The sequence below is a fragment of the Ascidia mentula genome, chromosome 7 (assembly GCF_947561715.1).
Source record: "Ascidia mentula chromosome 7, kaAscMent1.1, whole genome shotgun sequence".
Classification (NCBI taxonomy): domain Eukaryota; kingdom Metazoa; phylum Chordata; class Ascidiacea; order Phlebobranchia; family Ascidiidae; genus Ascidia; species Ascidia mentula.
In genome coordinates, this window is record NC_138572.1 from 4,488,491 (window position 1) to 4,510,745 (window position 22,255).

General features: G+C 37.5%; 2 protein-coding genes across 2 annotated transcripts; one reads left to right on the forward strand and one right to left on the reverse strand.

Moving 5' to 3' along the window:
• The first annotated feature begins 746 nt into the window (after positions 1-746).
• On the forward strand, positions 747-13,393 carry LOC145909337 (apelin receptor B-like). The gene is made up of 10 exons (XM_082996730.1): positions 747-911; positions 1,911-2,020; positions 2,652-2,792; positions 5,962-6,065; positions 6,355-6,433; positions 7,657-7,877; positions 10,077-10,201; positions 10,943-11,068; positions 12,149-12,270; positions 13,285-13,393. The coding sequence occupies exons 1-10, from the start codon at positions 747-749 to the stop codon at positions 13,391-13,393; spliced, it is 1,302 nt and encodes a 433-aa protein (XP_082852856.1).
• A 2,307-nt stretch (positions 13,394-15,700) lies between these two features.
• On the reverse strand, positions 15,701-21,933 carry LOC145909338 (type-2 angiotensin II receptor-like). The gene is made up of 11 exons (XM_082996731.1): positions 21,760-21,933; positions 20,528-20,637; positions 20,007-20,147; positions 19,520-19,626; positions 18,756-18,834; positions 18,309-18,420; positions 17,556-17,664; positions 16,895-17,010; positions 16,522-16,593; positions 16,375-16,461; positions 15,701-15,778 (listed from the first exon to the last, which is right to left on the reverse strand). Exons 1-11 carry the CDS (start codon positions 21,931-21,933, stop codon positions 15,701-15,703), a joined length of 1,185 nt encoding a protein of 394 aa, XP_082852857.1.
• Positions 21,934-22,255: the final 322 nt, after the last annotated feature.

Genomic DNA, 22,255 nt, shown 5'->3' on the forward strand with positions numbered 1-22,255 from the left:
AGCTGTATATTTATATCAGGCAAAAACTACTAAACGTGTCGAAGTATTTGGACAAAAACGCATTAGAAGAATTTCAAAGGAAAAAAGGAAAAAAATGCATTAGGTAATAACACAAGAATGTTTGCCTCCCGTTTCTGACGCCAGAAAAAGTTTTTTGGAAACACTTACTTAGAGATTCAGGAAGTCGAACATTTTAACAATCTTACAGCTAGCATGGTGGAATACGGCATAGCGTTGGTATTTGTAACGGTATAATAGATTGTTTCGATTATAAATTATGAATATACGTAAAAATCCAAAAGTACAGAACTGTATTTTCTAATATGTTTCGAAGAGTTAGTGCAAAACTGATGTTCTCTGTAATAAAAGCTTGGGCAAATTGCTGACAGGTAAAACTGTGGTCCCGAAACGCAAAAGAAAAGACGTTTTAATTGCATTGTCTGTTTTAATCCGCTGTAGAGATGTAGGTTTAATGGGCAATTTTGGGAAATGCTTATAGGAGGTAGTTTGCGAGTCTTAGACCTTAGTTAAGAACGTCCTGTTAATCACATGGCAAGGCGTGGTTATGCAATTGTTTCAACCTTGAAAACAACTATCTTATTTACGATATCTATGTGTCTATCTATCAATGCAATTCTTAGATAAGTAACGCAATATGTGAATAGAGAGTTGATCCTATGCATCAGCCACTTACCTATATCTGTATATTTTGTATTATCGTAGGTATCTGTATAAAATCAATTGCGATGAATTGCTCTGCTGATGAAGTCGCTGGTGTTGGTGAAGATGGCGACGGCGGCCTCGCCACCGAATTGGTTGTGAAAACTATCGTGTTACCAACCATATTTTCCCTGGTGTGTGTGATCGGTTGGATCGGAAACGGCCTAGTACTTTATGTTTTGCAGTTCAAGGTATTTGTTCTGGGCTTTTATGTTACTAAAAACCGGTTTCAATAGGCCGGTATAGGAACATATTCTACTTAGACTTACTAAAGTTTTGGCAACAGATTAAATTTTTGTTTTGTTGTGGCACCCAATGTTAATCGAAAACTTAACAAGCAAATGTTGATATCACCGGACTCCCTTGATAGCTTTATGGGCAACAAAGACCACCGAACCATAGTTGCAAATTTCCTCAACCGCATAAGTAAACTGGTGCTTTCTTTCCAAGCATAAGCGAAATAAAATTATATACGTCAATTAAAACTTTGTGAAACAAACGACTTAGGATTTAATACAGAATTTGGCAACAAGCAAAATACCTCAAGATTTCGTCACACCAAAAATCTTGTGTCAGAAAAACTGCTGTTTGTTAATACGAAAAAACAACACAACGCACAAACGAAATACGCAAGAGCAATGCAATGCGAAAGTTGAAACAAAAGCATGTTGCAAGTCCAGAATTGCGAGTGCGCTGATAGACAAACTGACTAATCAGACCGAGTCCATGCATTATTAAACAGTCGCTTGACTGGCTCGACATGATACCTGAACATTATTATGATTTGATGACTTTCGTTAGCTTGACAATGCAAAGATCTTCAATGTAGCAAAATAAAACACTTACGCGGTTTTCGGTTTTGATTTGGAAAGATTAAGAACTGGGATTTTTCTTACGAGCATAAATAAGTGTGCAGTAGAGCAGGTTAAACGTAACCGCAGGTAAATTTCCACAGTGGCACACAATCTTTTAAAACTATTTATTGTCTGCCAAAGGTAGCACATAAATATTTTATATCTTTTCAAATAGTGGGTGTTGTACTTTGGACTGTAGGCCGTAATTTCCTTAAACTGTAGATAACACCTGTTATCCGATGAATCAGATACAGCACTTGGAAAGGCTGATAGTTTAACAAATTTGTTGTAATCTGTTGAACATACTGTATACTCATTGTGTAAATCTATGTGCAGGTTGCCAGACGAAGCATAACGGATATATACGTGACGAATTTGGCCGTTGCCGATTTCATATTCGTGTCCATGCTGCCGTTTTGGATTATAGAGCTGGCTTTGAATAACAGGTAATTAGGCGGTCACGTGGATTTTTTGCCTATGAAACTGTTGCTTATTTTTCTCTCGTTGACAAGTTGAGGGCATTAGAATGGTGCTTAGACGCCTATGCGGCGGGCGCTTGACTTTCTAATGGAGAAAAACAAGAAGTACCCATAGCACAGGTCTACCGGTAATGTACAACCTTTCAATTACGGGTTAATCCAGTTGTTCGCTTCTCTGTATGAAACCTACATGCCTTTTTTCATGTAAACACTGGAAAGCAGGAACACTTTGGTGTACTTGATGATGGTCTAAATGCGCTGTACCGAAACGTTAATATGTTAAGATGTTCAAGAGCCTACGTAATGGCAAACTTGGGATACTTTAAATACCCGGAAAACCTGTATAGATGCATACAAACCTTTTCTACTCGAATAACATCAGGATATCAGGCTCATTCCAAGCGCCACCGCTCTTTCGCATAATTTATGACCGTGGAATTGCCATAATTTATCTTCCTTCCAAAAGCGGCATTGATAAGTTTTAATGAGAAAGTTCACTGGCATAGCAACAAATCAAGTTTGTGTAATAATTGGAAATTTCCGCTTCCAAAGCATGCATGCTACCTAACCGGTTTAAACCGGTTTCAACCTGTTTCAGGTGGATATTCGGCAACGTGCTCTGCAGACTTACAAGTGGCAGCACCTTATTTCACATGTACGCCAGCATATTCTTTCTCACCGCGATGGCCGTGGACAGACTGGCGGCCATAGTTCTTGTCAACGTTTGTCGTGACTTTAGGTAAGTAAACATATAGTTTTTTTCAATTTTCAAATTTTTTTCAATGTAATTAAACGGCGAATCTTGAAGGTAGAATGTTTATGTCAACAATTTATTAACTAAAGAACTGCGCGCCAAGTCAAACCACAGGACGTATTGAATTATTTCACTGTTAAAAAGCTACCCGTGGTGAGGGACAATGTATGTATACAAAGGGCAGGCGCGCAATCAATGTGAATGCTTTCCTCGCTCAAGGAAAACAAGTGCAATTCCTTACATATATATTTAATACGACTTGAGTTTAGCGGTTTACGTGGACCTTCCGCTGCAGTAGGGGGCGTTATACGCTAATCCTGTCAGTGTAAAGGATTATCAGAACGGTGATTTAGCCCATGCTGCTACCCACAGCATTAGCCGTTTTGAATTTTAAAATGTTTAAAAATATTTATTAAGACTTCATTGTAAAATGGGATTAATACATGTTTGTATATACTACAGATTTTAGGCTCAATGAGTGTTTCTAACTTAACCGACATTAAATAAACCTCATAAAATGCTGTTATAGAGGAATCGCGTATTTTTTATCACTTGAAATTAAGCATATTTTGATAAACGACGAGAAGCGCGTAACATGACAATGTCCCCACGGGAGTGTGACGTAATTACCCTCTAGAGGTTATTCGCGACTACGTTGGCATGACAAGCTTGACTGACATTTCCACGTCACGCAAGCGATCAGAAAGGCATTCACACTGGGATAATGGCAGGGAACGTGCATAAGCGCGGCATAAAATGGTGCAATTAAACCTGTTTTCGGACTAATAAACGCCTGTCGTTCTGACATGTGCGAATTATATATGGACGTGGATCGACTTTCACAACAATAAGCGATATCCAAATGCAATAAATCATGCTATAGTTGCATTTTAAAAGTTAAACGCGCATTGAAATGCAATCAATGGTTGCAGAAACAGTTTTTAAAGCCGAGTTTCAATAAAAAATTAGCGCGGCAATTAAGTATGCCTTGTTGCAACAGGATGGTTGAATAGGAGTGCAGCAGCACGTTATACAACCTATTTTATACAATTTTGTCCGTAATTGGCAATACCAGCGTTCCTGGTATCAAATTACTCAAGTTAAAAAAAATATACCACTGGTGCGTACTCCGCACTACATGTCGTCTATCGTTCATATTGTGTCGTAGTGTTTATTATGGGGCTTAAGGATATGTATAACTAAACGGCACTAATCGCGTTGAAGAGTTAAATTGAAAGTTAATGTTTTTTGGAGGGCAGTCCCGGCCTGACTTGGTGAAATAGGCCCCGCAAGTTTAGGGGAAGGCCAGGCGCTTAAAATAGGGTTCCGAAAACGGTAAATTGGGGTTAAAACTATCAAACTTAACTGGGATATGTTAGGGCTTTATTTAGGTAAAAATCCATGTCCCGCATTCTTTTTTTCTAATCGGGCTGCGCAATTACTCGAACCGGCCCTGTTGGAAGGAATGCGCCTGTTGGTGTGTTATATTCAGCCCACTTTGATTTTGCGAGGAGGCGAAATCTTCAAGGTCCGGCATCTAATGTCATCACCGTGCTTTTAAGCCAGCTCTAATCAATTTAACCCGGTGTCACTGGGCCGCTAATGCATCGGCGAAGGCATCCGGCCCTTGTTGATGTTCCTGTTTATACTGACGTATGAAGGTGGACGCTTGGGATTGATGTGATACGAACCAATACTAACGAAAGTATTTTGATTGCATAATTTAATTGCCACACATACGACGTTTGTTGACATTTGTTGCGGAAACAGATTGTGCATTGCCGCTGTAATGTAGTGTGTGTTCATAAAGACGAAACGTGCATTGAAATTATATCATCGTTGTAAATTTTATTGCGAAAAATGTAGAAATTAGATTGAACAAATTTTGAATTAACGCTTGTTTGCGAAGTAACCGCCGTCGCAAGGAATCCAGTTCGTAAAAAAGAATGACAGCATGCAAAACTTTACAAAAGGCAATATTTAATTTTGAATATTTCGACGTAATAATTGCATTGAATGGAAAAGTCCTGCTAGAAAGCTGTGGTTGGCGACATTGTCGCAAATAACATGCTTGACTTGAGTTGTCAACGTGGTTCTCTTTTTCCTTCCTCCAAGCCTCCTCCATATCTGATGCTCCTTGTTTGCGTTTACTTTTCTTCGGCATTTCCAGTCTTGCATCGAATGGAGAAGTCCTGTTTTTTATCCCGACTAATGGCTTTCCATCCAAACATAACGAAAATCATTTAATTCTCCAAAGTTGTCGAAAGTTTTCAGGCGCCATGCGATCTTTCGCAGCTTGTCGAAAACACTCCATCGAGTTGTTAAATCTAGATAAGAGTAATGGGTGTTCCGATGTGTTTTCCCTTGCGGACAAACATGTTTTGATCAAAGCTGACATCTCATTTTCTCACACCTGTTGCTGTATGTGTTAATTATAGTCCAGACGCATTTACTGGTATGGAAATTTCGCCTAAATTATTTATGTATAGGATGCATTAAAAGCGCAAACGTTGCGTTTTTTGCAATACCCAGCAGTGCCCGCTGATGGCTTCACTGAACTCACCGTGAGCTTGATTTTACCACTAAGTCTGGATAACCGCAGCAAACCAAGAGCTTACAATCTGTATTTTTTTGACCACAAGACTCAAACCAAGGTTATAAACGTTCAACACAGTTTGTTGTAGCGTATCATATTATGCTTTGATATAGCAACAAAATATCGACACTGAAGTCCGCTGAAAAGTAAAAATGAGTTTTGACCTTTGATGGATACTAAACTGTTCTTCCGATGAAAAATCAAAAAATATACACTATTTTATTTTTTGACGTTTCGCCTGTACGAACGACTAGGCTTCTTCAGAGAATAAAACAAACACAGCAGCGAACCCAAAGGAAAGGAAATTACGCGACGGAAATGAACAAAGAGGGCGCAACTGCTAAAATACGCTTAGATTTTTTGATAACATTTCGGAAATACATATTTTTTTTGTGATTAAAATGAACTGTCTGTGACAACATATTCATAACCAACGAAAATTTTCCATTTACGTTTCAAAAAAGACAAATAGTGAACGCTTATAGATAATCCATCAAATTCCAAATATGCCGACATGCTTTTCAACAGACTTATAAATGCTTCATTTCATATTCACAGGAGTCGTTTTAGTGCTGTGGTTGGATCAGTGTTCATTTGGTTCATCTCCATTTGCCTCAGTGTTGTTCCAGCAGTTTTCCGTGGGATCATCCAAACTGAACCAGGTATTTCGTAAAGCCTCCTAATCAACATATAGTCTGCGGATCACAAACCGTATTTTAGCCAAATTCCCGAATAAACGATAATGTTCATTTTATGTTAAACATTAAATGATAAAATTGGTTCAATTTGCAAACAAGTTTGTTGAAAACCTTGTTATTTCGATGTCATTAATCGATGTTTGCAAACCGTGCACCAAAAACGACATTTATCCGCTACCTGCGGGCGTTTCCGCTGCCAAATTCCTCGCCATTGATTTTATCTAAAACCTCCCCATCAAGTATTCTGTCACAGGGAAGTACCACTGCACATGGAAATTCAACGAAACCGCTCCGGATCGAAAACCGTTCTTCTTAGTTCACGTTTTGTCCAGGTGAGTCGACGGTGACGTAATGTGACCACATCTTGTCCAGGTGAGTCGGCGGGGGCGTAATGTGATCACGTTGGCTTTAATTATTATGGCCGCAGTACAATGAAAATCCCGTCGACAAATTGTACCATTCGTTTTTTTCTATAAAATGCCAAATTAACGTGGTTTCAAAACAAGTGAAAAATGCTTTGTCGTATAATATTACCAACAAAGGGTTGAGAATTGATTTTGGGTATTATTTCCCATTCTGTTGCAATTTGGCCCTGAAGATTTCCACCTTATTATATATATAACAACTGTCTAAGAAACTTTCGATTCAGGTTAAAATCTTTCAGTCTTCTTTAATTAGACGTATATATTTCGCTTCGTTAAAAAGATTCTATTTGAATAAGACACTGATGATGCTTTTAACGAAGCGAAATATATATGTCTAATTAAAGAAGACTGAAAGATTTTAACCTGAAACGAAAGTTTCTTAGACAGTTAACAAAGGGTTGATATAATATTTAAAAGCTAAACATTTATGGTAATTTAATCTCTTAATAAACAAACTGCCGTGAAACAGCATTCGTTTCAAAGATATATTTTCCGTTATTATCGGCGCCCGGCACCCATATCACTTCAACGTATCATGCATAATTTAACAAGTTTAGAGCAATACACAATGTCTATGCAAATATGCCAAAACCTCACGTCGGAATATAGGAATTTTATTATGACGGTTCTGTATCCTGATACAGTGTAGAAGTTTAAGATTTATATATATATATATGTATATATTGCAGTACCTCGCATTACCCTAAATGAATATCGTAAACTAATTTGTCTAATATCAGTCGGCGCGTAACCATGCATCTACCTACACTAAGATAATGCCCTTTCTTTAACTTAGCTACTTGTCCAATGGCAATTTAAATGTGTGTTTGGGTTGAATTAAACTACGCCAACAAGTTCGTAAACTCTAAAAAGTAAAGGATTGGCCTACAGGACATTGTGTAGTAATTTTTTTCTTTTTGTTAAGAAATAACACAGTCAAAGATTTGGGTCACTTTAAACTGCACCTAAATTTATTTTGATACAAAGTCAACATCCTTTTACAAACGGTTGGCGTTGAAACTCCAGTAAAAGCAAAAAAAAAATTGTGGGAGGCGAATCGTTGGCCACCCCTACCCTGATAGGTTAAAAATTGAAATAAAACACATTTTTAAAGACCGTGAACATTTCAGATCGTTAGTCGGGTTCATATTTCCTCTGTTGATCATCGCTATTTGCTACACCAGCATCGCTGTGTTTCTCAAAACCAGGAAAACCCGTGGAAGATTAACCGGAAAGTTGCAGGATCGCGTCACAGTGCTAGTCCTGGTCGTAATAATGGTGTTTGTGGTTTGCTGGTTGCCGAACCAAATTTCGAACGTGGTCTACGCGGCACAAGCTTTAGGTTTGCTGGGTAAGTTTTTATCAGATAATTTCTGGTGTTTTTAGAATTTTTTTGGTTTTTAGTGTTTTTTGGGGCGACGATAAATATGTGGTACCATGTAGCATGCTGTGTCATCGTGAAATAATTACGTTTGATTAACGTGAAATAAATATTAACTACACGCACTGTTTTCGACCTGTAAGGTCTCATCAGTGCAGCTGTTGAAGTGGCACTGTGCTAGCTTCTACACTAGCAGGCTCACTAATTTCCACCTTGTGGTACCGTTTCCACAGGCATTTAGTGTGCCTGCTAGTGTAGAAGCTAGCACAGCGCCACTTCAACAGAAACAGTGCGTGTACACACCCTGTCTGCAGCTCTCCAATATTATGGCTTTTTTTGCACAAATATTACCTAGGTGCGAAAAATTTGCAGTTAACTATTCGGAATAAAAACGCCAAAGCTAAAATGCCAATCTTGCTAAAACAGGCTTTGGGTTTTCTAATCCAGCTAAATATTACTTATTTGTGAATAACTCCGGTATATTTGAAGGTAAAAACGGTTTTCATGCAAGCTGTTTTCAGATAAAGCTTAATGGTCGTTGGTTTACATAAAAACATGTTGAAAGCTTACTTAGAGTTAAAAAAGCGCAAACCATACAAAAATATATATTAACTTGGCGTAAAACCCTGAGCAAGAACGTACAGAGTTAAAATTCACCTTCCGACGTCAATCAAAAAAATCGAAACTAACTTGTTTGCTTCCCAATTCGACACCAACACGAAGGTCCTCCGCGGGGAATGGTTTTTGTCTAAAACAACATGCGGCAGATTTTGTAAGTAGGTTTGATCAAAAGAATTTTTAAATTTAGATCCGTTTGTTGCTCTAACCTCTGTTTAATATTGATCACTTCGGGAAACTTACAACTTACATTTACGTTAAATCTGTTTCTCCTTTGGCATATAATCCATAGTATCCGTATTATACGACATTTTGAAGAATATCATTTAAAACTTTTCCGGTTCCTCACTTATTTTGTCGAGACGCAGGGCATACAAGCATAAAATGTCAAATCATTAAAGCCCCTCAGAGTAAATCGATATTTGTCATACTTGATATGCCTGGCACTGCGTTATTCGCATTGCTGTTATGCTGTGTACACAAATGGTGATCCCGTGATCAAAAATTTGTGACAGAACATCATTCGCATCGAATTGCAAATAAAATCCAGGATCATTCTACTTGAATACATAAGAACATACATGGATATAAAAACATTATTATGTGGTGCTTCAAAAACTGTTAGTTCGGATTATCTCTGTGTCTTGGATGCCTTAGCAATAAAACGTTCATGCAGATTAGGGGCATTTGCTTTGTGAATAAAACAGGGGTTTGGATTACATCCGTGGATTAGGATTACGCCGCGATAGTCCCAAATACTTTGCGGTAAACCTCTCGATCCTACAGCCTCTCTTAAATTATGAAACGCTGAAGTTTCGCGCTCTTTGGCAGTTATCCGTTGTCCCAGAATGATTAATTACATTTGAAAAGGAGAACAGTTTTGGTCACAGCAATTACCCACTGAAATCAAATATTTATAGGAGGGTGTTGGCACTGCTGGTAAAGTTAAAGTTCACTTGTCAAACGCGTACAACGTCCTAACAAAAGTATTTCATCACTGACAAGCCGCCTAATGCTGCATCTAACTTGCCGTCATTCCCTCTAAAATCCGGGCCGCGCCGTTATCTGAAACCTGCAAGCCTGCAAATAAAGTTAAATATTTATGCGACCAATTCTAGTGCAGAATTGTTCGAGAAAACTGAATGTCATTTATAAATGATGTCGTTTGTGGAGGTGGATAACGAGGATGTTTTTGTCCACGTTAAATGGTGATAACTGTTTGTGTATCTTAATATGTGTAAGTTAGTTTTTAGTGCAGTTTTGCCACGCACACGTTTTAATGTACAGTCTTCACCGTTATAAAACCTTTTACTAACTGCAACAGCAAGCTTATGTTAAACTGTGGAATTACGCGAAATGACAGGACTATAGATAACAATTGCTAAACAATAGCCTTTTCGACTCGCAAACACTTTTATTTTGGTCGGCAAAGTCGTCTGATGCACGAGCTGCACTGATGAGACCGTATAGGTCGAAAAAGTTGGCCAATTTTTATCTGTTTGTAGATCAAACTATAAAACATACGAACGATTTCTTTGTCTTGTTTTTCAGTCGAGCCAAAGTGTTATTCTCTTCTACAGTACTACATACACATGTTTAGTACTTGTCTCGCGTTTGGACACAGTTGTATGAACCCTATCTTATACGTCATCATGAGAAAAGATCTCAAAACCAAGGTCAGTTTGCAAGTACACCAACATGCATTCACCAGGATGTGTTGTAACTTACTAATATACCAGACAAATATTGTGTCTGATAATTACAAAACTCTATTCTGCCTCACACCCTTTTTGTAAGTTTATAACATAGGTTTACCGCTTTATTTTTAATACTAGTGTTCGATTCCTTATCAATATTGCAACGAAATCGTAACCAGGTTGTCCGGGACCGAAAATCGAATCAGGTTTTAAACACGATGTTTTTTATGACCACACCGGGATTCGAACCCTGGATAACCTGGTCACGAATCTCTATTAGATTTCCTTATTGGTATATCACCTTTACATGGGCGCCTGACTCGATAACCATTATGGTTTTATCGGTGCCCATGCCATTTTAGTTCTATGTATATTGTTTTTACACGTAAATAAACATGATTTGATTGGCTGCGAAGCCTGGCCGGGCGTTCAAATCGTTTATTTTGTTATACCACCGCAATTCGAAACAGTTTATTCTGGCATTATTTTGACCGATGGCGTTAATATTGGTTTGCGCTGCGAAATCGTTCATATCGTTAGACAAACAAAATGATTTGCCACAAATTTTGAGTAACAGAGAATCAGCAACTTTGCTGCAAAACTTACCTCGCTTAAACACATTTGAAATAGAAGTAAGGTTCGACAAAAATTTTGTGTACTGTTGTAAAAGCATGTTTTTGCTGTTTCATTAATACATGAACCGTATTCCGTTTCTTTAAGATCATCGAATCCCTTACAGACGCGGGGAAAAAATGTGGATTGACCTCAGGGGCGGAGAAAATTCTTAAAGTGTCATCATGTCGCAGAAAAACAAGCAACCGACAAGCTGCTCCCGAAGTGTTAATAGTATGTCGGTAGCTTGTCCAAATGCCTCATTATATTACCGAATTCCATATGTACGGACCACAGATTTGTCAATATTCTGGTGTTAATTGAATTCACCCAATAGCCCAGTGGTTCCCAACATTTACCAAACGGTGACAAAGTGTTTTAACGACAAAACCCAAAAAGTGTGACCTATTTTATACATCGCAGTAATGTTACAAGCCCGGAATGCGAAGCCTGTAAACCTTTTTTAGACATATTTGGGACACTGTTTTTATGGCATTGATATCTTTGAGAGGAAAATCGCTTACGTTATTTCGTTTTTTACTTGGTGTAAAGCCGCGAAATATAAAATGGAAATAGATTTGTACAGCCTTTAGGCAAGCCTGGGGATCCCAGGCAATCATAAACGACAAACCAATTAGAAACCTTTGCACTTTTTTGTTTATACAGCGTGGGCTTATCCGTTGTTGCATGACTGTTGGAAAATTTTGGCAAATTTGTGTAAATATGACTGCGCGATCCAATAGGGTTTTCCTAGAAATGGCGTGAAGGAATAGTTAAGATCGGCACACATACAATTAGTAGCTGGAATGCAACGCATTTAAATCGAAGGCTGTCGACCTATACGGTTTCCAAATTCTATTAGGGAAAGTCCAGTATAAAATTTGACAGAAGTAATTCCGTTAAGACCGACCCATAGAAAATGCAATAAACCAATTAAGCAACACTTTGTAATAACATTTCTTAGTATTCCAACACAGTTGCGCGGCCTTTCTTGGCACTCAGATAAAAAGGGGTGTTTGCAGATTTCTATGGATTTAAAACCGCGTGTTTGCAGTTTTTTTGCATGGATTACTGTCTACGCGTGTTGCCAATAGTTTATTGTTTTTGTGCCTTCGTTTAATAACGCCCTCTGGCATTTTCACAAGAATATAACCTGTACGTTATCTGTTCAAAGCATAGAAACAAAAAACTTTATAATTTTGGCAATATTTTTGAATAAGTTGGTGTTCTTTCTCTGTTTGGGTAAAAACGCTCATAAAAATTGCATTGCTTCAAACATGAGAGTTTTATTACTATAAAAAAACTTTATTGTAGCATTTTTACTACAAGAAACTTTGCCAAATTTCACAGATTTCTCCCTCAAAGGGAGGCGATGATGCTTCACGTATCGTTGAAGAATGTGAATTGCTTACTGCAAGGTATACAAACTGCACAAGGTTAGTGTGAGTATGTTTGAAGGTTTCTAACACATTGCCTATATGCTGCATATAGTACATTGTACACTGTTTCGACTTGTAAGGTGCAGATGGAGACTGTAGCACTGAACTCTAGTTTCAAACTAGAGTATAGGCTCTGAATTTCTCATCTTGGGGTACTTTTCAGTCAACGTCCGTCCGTTGGGTACTCTTAACCAGGAACCAAACAACAGAGACGAACCACTGTGTAAAAACCACTTAACTTCTTCCAATAGTGATATAGCCGCGAGTTGCCGAAATCATTTGTGAGGTCTCGTCAGTGCAGCTCACTGTAGTACTGAACAAGCAGGCACTAAATTATCCACTTTGCGGTACTTTTCAGTCAACATTCTGATAAGACCTCGCAAGCATTGGAGGATTCAAATATTTCAAAACCTGGTTTTCTTACTACTAGCATGCCATAGTGACCAGGAGCCGATAAATATGGAACGTTTTGCACAATGGGTTATAAACACGCGTGCTTGTAAGTTGTTACGTTATTAGGGATATTAACACTTTATTATGAGCCGCGGGAATACAGCGCTCAAAGTGCAACATATGCCTATACATACCCTTGTTATACCAACCGTAAAACAGGTTCGCGGAGGTCATAACATTCTTAGAACCGGTGCGACCCTGCTGAAACCCCCCACTGCCTGTAGGTCGAAAGAGTCTGTCTGCAGCTCCGTAAATATTATGACTGTTTTTGCTTCTACACATTGTGATACATTTTTTTATGTGTGCGAGAATAACGGACAGATGCTAAATATTCAACCTGACCCGATTTGCACTTATAGATACCAAACGTTTCGTTTAGATACCCAATAAAGGTTTTCAATTTTCGACAGACACAACAGCATTTGAGCTTTAGCATCTTGTCAACATCTAACCTGTTTTTTGCTTATATCATTTTCATGCAAAACAAACGTGTTGTTCAAAATATACAAGTTCCATACGAAGTCAACATAAAAATGTTGGTTTTTTAATTTGTTGCAGGGTTGCTGAAAGTCCTTCCGAAAACCGACTCCAACCGGTTGGAACCGGTTTACTCCTGACGTCGAGTACAACAAATCCAAATTCGATAAGCACTGGGTCGAATCTTTGATGTAAACCTTGAATATTGTAGACCTGCAGTGCCCATTTATATTCGACTTATATCTCTATCGTACTTTGAAAGACTGTCCTATTGCGAGAACTGAAAATATAGAATCGAATCGAATTCGGCGAATTGACCATAGCTTTTTGAGTGCTGAAAGGAACTTGTTATATTTTATTGTGTTCAACATGCATTTGTGATCGTCTAGCAACATAGTGCAAAGGTGTAAAATTGTGAAGGGCAACCACGTGAACACGCTAAGTTACAAAAATCTATGACTATGACGAATCGTAGTACTTTCAGTAACGAAACCGAAACGACTAAAACCACAAAGAACATCAGTTGTTGCCATGTTTCTTTTTCGTGATTTGAACCCAGGATATTTTGGCCGCGAATTCCGATCAGGTTTTCTTCTTGGTATACAGGTCAAGTTGTAACCTCATAAACCACTCACTTTTGCTTTGGCAAAAACCACTGCACGTCGACAGCGACATCTTTCGGCGATATCGGAGTTCACCACTAATATGCAGCATATCATTGGGAAAAGCAACAAAGTCGCCGATAACTTTTCGCGTGCTACCATGTCTGCTTTACAAACTCCGTCCCAAGATTTCGACTTTAAAGCTTTGGCAACTACTCAACAAACCGATGAGTTAAAGGCGTATCGCACAGCGATAAACCGACGAGATCGCCACAAGCTCGTTTATTAATGAAACACAAACCTAATTGAAATGCTTGCTTCTGCTTCCGTGATTTGATTGGACGTTACACTTGGCCTTAAGCATGTTGATATTTACATAAGCATGTTGATATTTGCATTATCAGATCTCCTTCCTTCCTTAGTTTGAAATGAATGTTCACTCTTTAGCAAGCACATAAAAATACCAATTGGCTCGAGTATCGTAGTGGATTTCCAAATGCTCCCAACAATGTTTTTATGCAATACTGGTTGCAAAATTTGTTTCAGATATTTTGAAAGAAAACATTGTTCAGAACCAACAGATTTCATAAGAAGACGATTTAAATTTTCTTTTGTGCTATTGTAGTTGCGTGGAAACGACTTATTACAGACACTGCAGTTTTACAAGCGTTCCAGGTTCAGGTTTAAATGTTCGAACAAGCGCTGATAGAGATCAGGTTGTTTGAACCTGATGACGTCAGGATGCTAACCTGTTCCAACCAGTAAAAACCGGCTGTCAATGAAGCGGCTCTCAGCGGAAACTGCTTTGAACAGGTCATTGTGTTGTGCAATTCTAATAATCTAGCGCTGAAATTACAATGTACGAAATGATGCATTTGTGAATGACAGCACGGCGAAATACAGAAAAGCAAAAGTGGCAAGAAAGCATGAAAACACTGTCGGTGAACTAAAATAATGCGATATTCGGTAAATGAGATGCAGAAATCCATATCGGGCATAAATGTTTGACGACTCAACTATTCCAGTTGGGATCGTGAGTAAAAAGGTACATGGTTTGTTACCATACAACATGCACACATGTAAAGACAAGATTGCAGTAGTTTCCATCCTTCTCAACTCTCTTTGTCCCACTTTGAATAAAATTTTTTTGGCGAGCGATTTTGAAATATATGCGTTAAGGTTTTTTACCTCTAAGAGGTACAGAAAGCTCTTTCAGTGAGTTTTTTTTCCACTACTGGGATATGAAGTTACCAATTACAGACTTAAGTCAAAGATGCGTTCACACAAACGGTGTGAACTTTACAAATGTCCAATCTGTATGTTATCATGATTCTGGGGCCAGTGGTTGGGAAACACTTAACTAAAATATACGATAAAACGATGGCTCGATAAATTCACAAAACATTAGAATGCTGTACAAAAAATTCACAAAATGCGAAAAATAAGGACCTGAGTAGAATACTAAAAAAGCGAATGGTTGGCAGTTAAAACAGGTACACAGGATAAAAAACATACACACCATACACAAGAGGGAAATTTGATGCAGTTGTGTTCCTTTTACAAATTAAATTTTTATGGTTGTTGATGACACTTCTTTTTTGCTAATTCATAACTGAGGTACTTTCTGCTTATTCAGTTGTTAGGCGGATGAATAGTGAAAATTTTGGTATAGGCCTAGTTTAATTTTTACATTTAACAGATTTTCAGTACTATTTGTTCTTTTAGCACCAAAACGTGGCAAGAAAATTGGACAAAGTTATAACACTTTGGCTGGAATAAATTTTGTCAAGTTGCATCACAGCAGCTCTAGAGTTGTGCAAGAGACAAGTTTGTGTTAATACAGAAATGCCACCAGTTTCACGAACACTATGTCTTGTACGACCACCATAGACAAGTCAAACAGTGGATGTTTTCAGCAGAACAGCGGCGAGGTCTTCTCTTGGCTGTGGGGGTGGCGACGACAGCGGATTCGTCTGCAATGATAATGAGTTACTAAAGGGCCGTGTATTTAAATTTGCAGATGCAACTGCATCAATCGTACAGTTACTAAGGTATAGTGTTTTCAAACTGCCGGTCTGCGTTAATTGTTTACCCGGACATTTAGTATTTATTCTTTTCACATAAAGCAGATTTATTTAAGGATGAAGTACATACTTTTGCCTTACTGAATATCATTTGATGACAATATGTCCTGTTCACTACATTTTAAAATCAATAAAAAAAATAGTTCATGAAAGGTATATGGGTGTCCATGCATATCATCAACTACGGTCGCAATAGAGACTGTGCTTTTTGAGCTACACGCACTAAAACGCTACAGGCACAAATCTGTTATCACCTTTACGTGCGTTTTGCTTTCTCGTTTTTAGCGCTGTTACCACATTTTACTGAGCACTATTTGTAGCACCTGATGAAGCGAGGATAAGATCGCAAATGTCGTGCAAATAATGCTTTGAAGCAGTCAGTCTGTCATAAATAGTACACCAGCATCTACAGATTGTTATTTGATTTGGAAAAAATGGGCTGTTGCCGTTTAAAAAACAAACGGTTATTTTTTAATTTCACTCACCCCTCCTCCACATGTTGCGTTGTAAGATATTCTCGCTCTCACAACAATTTCTTCTCTGCAGGTTCCACGTTTCACTTGCGTAAGTTTCTGGTAAAAAATGGCGTTTACGAACCTCAACAATTTTACGTTGTTTAAAATTTTACTTACTGTCGATCGTGTTTTATTTGGATCGAATGATCTGGTTTCAAAGTTGACAAAACAACTGGCAATTTCCATAGCCTAGAATGCAAAAACCAATATTAATAAAGTAAAATAAAGAGTGTGGCTTTTGTTGAAAACAAAACAAATTGAAAAAGATATATTTAAGTTTCATATAGTTTTTTTTCATTTTTACGATTATGTTCAGTGTGTGTTGAAACACGGAAGTTCCAAGACGTAAGTGAATTAAGATCTATCCGTTTTTTCTGCGAGTAAATGCAAACATATGCAAGCACCATCCAATAAAGGTATAAAAACCGTGTCTGGTCCAAAGCGATGCACCAGGCATGTCATTGCCCGAGAAAGACGAACCCCAACGAACCTTGTGTCTCACGTCTTCCCTCATAAAAGCGTACACGATTGGATTAAAACAACTGTGTGACCATGCAAGGGTGTTGGTGAAAAGATGGATGTAGTACTGAAGCTCCGACGGTGATTCTGGTTGAACTAACAGCACGCGATGGTTGGTTAGACCAATTGGATCACCAATAAATTGCTGAAGTTTGAACTGTAATACCGACTTAATAAGGATGGCCCTCAACCTTTCGTAATACCTTCTTCGCTTTAATTGGTTCTTTACGGTAATTTTCAACTAAATATTATGTTTCTTTGACTGCCCCATGAGAGGGGCAATTTTGTTGCAAGACTTTACAAAAAAAGGTTGAAGACAACTGTTCTAGATAAACAATTTCAAGACAAAATTTAGCAGATTGTTTTTACAAAATAGCTGACAATTTTAGTTTCAATTAAACGTTGCTTGAGCCACACCGACAACGTATAAAAAAGGCATTTTACAGCTGACAATACATCCAACAACTTTAAATTAGGGGCGCAAACGTTTCAGTTTTTGGGTTTTTTTTCAAAATACGTTTTAAAAATTATAACTTTTTGGACAAGACAATTTAAAATACCGTATGGCAAGATTAAATTGTAGTTACGAATGGCCACTTTCAATTAAAATTTCCAAATAATTTCGAGTTTACCTAAAATTTCAAGTCCCTGGGCTACGTAGATGAAGTTGGATATTTGATTTGGGAGCCAACATATGATAAAAGCAACAATCACCACCATAACCGTCAGCGTAACGCGATCCTGTAATAAAACAATTACTTGATAAGGTACAACAGCAACGAAACAAACGTGTTTGTGCTTTTTCGCATTTCGTATTACACAAACCCTGCTTTGGTTAATTAGGATTGTGGAATTACTCATACCTGCCAATACGTTTTAAAAGGAAACACAAGTCATATCAATCTTACATGTAAGTGGTTTCGTTTCGTTCATTTTCATTATTTGGCGACGTGTTCTCCCAATTAACATGACCAACGTAATGTTGATTGGAATATCGAAACACATTCACCAGGTGAAAGGTTATGGGTTATGTAACCGGGTTTTGAGTTACGTAACGTTTTTCCCCTCTAGTTTCGCGTGCTAGTTCCGAGGTCGTGGTTTGATGCAAAAGAAAACAAAGTTGTCAACGGTCGGGATAACAACATGGCCAAGCGTGACGTAAATGGTCAAAATGATCTGCATGGCATTTCCAAACGGTAACGGAATAGATCATTTTGTTGTGGTAATCTATATGTTCACGTACATTTACAAAACGTTTTAAGAATATTACCCAAAAAGCTCATTGTCTGAAAAACTGCTGGAGAAACTTTAAGTCTAAGAGGCCGTCGAAAGCGATTTAGAGACCAAAATTACAGACCTGGAATGAAATATTTTGATCTTATCACCTGTTTTTTCCGGAGCAGCTTCTTTTTTGACCTACGGTTGCGCAGATAGATAAATATAATGATGTAACAGACGAAGGTTATGACAAGAGGGACAGCAAATCCAACGACGAACCTGAAAAACGTTTTGCAAAGTGACACCCATTGTCATTGTCACGTGATTTTTTTCTAACCTACCTCACAAACTAAACTAGTTCCCATAGCATAGATGTTTTTTTTCAAATGAACCACTAGTATGGTCAGTATGACTTACCATAGATAGTAGAAAACAAAACGTCTCACGTATACAAAGTTGACCATAGACTGTATTGCTGCTTAATTTATACAAGTAAGGTATAAAGACTTCCAAATACCGTCCACTTGATTCACCATAAAAATGTACTCAATCAACACAAGCAAAGCTTTACAAGAAAATAAGCAAGAAATTGACACGTCTGGATTAATCATTACCTCAGCATAAAATGTGTACAATACCAGACGAGGTGTGATTGTAAGCTCTCATCGAAATACCACATGCAATGAGTGTGGCCTAAAACGAACAAGGAAATCAGGTTTAATACTGTATGGTATTCCCTTATGATACTATGATGCACCAAAAAACTATTTCGTGTAGTTAAGGCAACGTAAGGGTTTTTTGTTGTTCCTCGACACACAAAAAATATTTATATATTCACCCCTTTAAATATATATAGCAGGTAACACTCAGCGTTATCTGAACAAAATTGCTTCGTGAACAATAAACATTTATCCAGGATTTATTGTGCTTTCAACAAACATTTTTGCATCGGACAAGCAAAAATATTGTTGCGTCACAAATGCCTTTGTAAAATGTGAATGCGCAATAACAAAATTTGAAAAATTTGAAAACGACCTTTTGTTGAAATTATTGCGTTACCTAAACCTTCTTTGTTCATTAACTTCCTTCGGAAACAGTCTCTGTATAATCGGTTTGTTCGCTAACACTTATCTCAATAAGCAAAAAATCCTTTAGAAAAATACCCAGCGGCACTAGTGATAATATATGATGCAAACTTCAATTTAGTGGCAATTAATCAGATTCATTGCGAATCATTGATTGAAGTTTTTATGTTTGTCAAACATAATCTTACCCAACATTTTCATAAATTTATATTTGAAATTGAAATTGCCACAAACGATTTGCAGGCAACTTTACATGAAATATAAGTTTGAAAGAATAATAATAGCGAACCTACCGGTGGTTTTATCAACGTAGGTGTCCCGAAAATACACAGCGACGAGGCTTGTGGTAACAGCTGCAGACCACAAGACTAATATGACAGCTACAGCCTTCTTAGTGGACCTGAACCAAATTTTATTGTTGAGCCAAAACTAACAGGCAACGTGCAGAGTATGGACCTATTGTTGTAAAATTTTATTGATTTTAAAATCATATTTGTAACTTTAATTGGGAAAGATTCATGAAAAGAGACGTGCTACCAAGCTATTGTGCTTTTTAACGATCACCAAAGAAACAAAGATAACAAAACTTGATTTGTTAGCTTTGCCGGTTCAAATCTTTACGAAAACTCAAATCTTGAGGTGATTGGATTCCATAACAGCCAAATTTTTCGAACGTCCAAAATTAATGCTCAAATACCTGACGATCCGTTTATCTTAAATCCTAATATTAAAAATACTTCACATAACCGCTATGTTTATATGTTTTGAAATAACATGTACCGGAGATGGTTGTAGCGTTTGTAGAAGACGACTACTCCCAGACGATCCATTGCCATCAGGGAGAGAAAAAATACACTCCCATATGAGGAAAACAGTGTGAATGTACTTGCCATCTTGCAAAATATTCGTCCAAACACCCAACTACAACAACATACGTTAGACTGACCATAATGATACCTATGGGCTTGAACTATAGTAACCATCAACATTAATAGTGCCTGTTGGGACTTGTTTTGTCGTTTAAATCTTATGGTCAGGGTTAACAACAGCTAGGTCCAAAATATAAGCACTTTTTGGTGCGAAATTTGATTTAGTTCGGGAAATTTGCCCGATTCAGGAAGGTAGTTTGTGGAGTAAATTAGATTAGACAAAAGGTTCCCGATGTAGACCAACAAAACGAATCATTTCTCACAAGTTTTGTGAGGCATACATTGGTACTTGTGGCGAAGAAAAAAAGAAAAAATATCGATGAAGCATTAAGTACAATTTTCTGTGATGCAAATGTTTTTATTAACACTTACTTTCCGTTCATTGCATATTCGGTCGCCCAAAATGGCAAAGTCCCTAGAAAAATGAGATCCGCTATAGCGAGGTTTACCATGAAGAGGTCAGCTATCTTCTTAGAAGACCTCTGTACATAAATAAAAAATATCCTTTGTTTATTTGGCCTTCGCCATTCCTAGTAACACAGTGGACATTCACATTATGTGGTGGGTTGCATCCACAGTATTATATGCGACAATGTAAACCGTCAGCATACACAAGTTTTGTAAAAACAAATCTTTAGAACACTACAGCTCATTAAAATACATGTTAACTATATAAAAACTGGTTTGGTATAGGGTTGGTAACCACATTTTAGAAGCGTGGTGCGATTTTCAAATAAAGTTAACATATGTTGCTGTGGTTCGTGATCTATGTGTGCCGAATAAAAACACCACTAATTCCTATTGATATAATATCGGCGGCTACCGTAAATGCTAAGTTGTCATCAACACAGAGTCACACGGGATTCTGTAGACTTTGTTCAATAAAAGCCATGTAAACAACCTAAGTAGGGGTACAAATTTCATTAGGAAGTCACGGCTTCGGCGAAACTCTTTTATGGTCAACAAAAATAGCGTGACCCGGAACCGTAATGCAATAGTGTGCCCCTCTTTAGTGCGTTGATTACTCTAATTTTGGATACACTACAAGTTTATTTCTACAAGTTCATGCAAGTCAAGTTTGTCAAAGCATGAAGTTACCAAATTTGGAGTGAATTATGTTTCTTTGGAAGTTGTTTTGCTGTTTATAGAACGCGGCGTTGATTTTAATTGAAATAAACAAATACCAAGGCCTTCTTAGACCAGTGCGGACACATGTGGTATAGTTTTGCGGCGCATCAGTTGCGGAGCACTGGCCCGGAATCAATATACGTGAATGGAACATTAGGAAAATTCATATTCTACACTCAACAGGAAAAAAAATTAAGAAAGTACAGGCAAACTTTTCATAAAGTTTGTATGGACTAAATAAATCCAACGGTTCAAGCTAAATAAAAAATTGGCTTCGGTCAAACAATATATGCGTTAGGCGCTTATATAGTGTCCTAGTTATATTTGCCTTTTGACTACAAAGTCAACAAAGATTTTAATAAAATTGCCTACAATACGGTGATGCAATAATGTTTGCATTTTAGGACAATTTTTGCCAAAAAAAGAATTTTATTCTGCTGTAAATTAAATAGCCTACTAAAAATAAATATTCTTACTAGCTTGCTGATCACAATCACCGCCATGCTATTCCCGAAGAAACCGACCAGGAAAATAAAGTAGTAGATAGAAGGGAGGACAATAGTTGTGAGACCTGAACGGGGATATTCAGTGTGATTTGTGATGTTGTGGATGTGGAAATCTTCTGTGTGTGGGACGGCGGTGGTAGCCATGCTCCTTTTTTCTTTATTACTTTAGTAAAAGAGACTATCTAGAGATAATAAAGCATTAATACACAAAAGAATGAATAAAAATTGATCATAAAATTACGAAATAAAGCAAAAATATATCTTAACATTTGGAAACGTTTATATGAAACATAGCTCTCCCACTGACAAGTTCGATTGGTCGTATCTTGGATAACCGTGCAATAATCTATAGGTCAGTTTCAGTAATCACTTATCTATATTAACAAGCAAGTTAGATTTAAAACCAGATCCAGGCAGAAAACACTAGTAACCTAGCGAAATGTTATGTGAACAAAAAATACAAAAG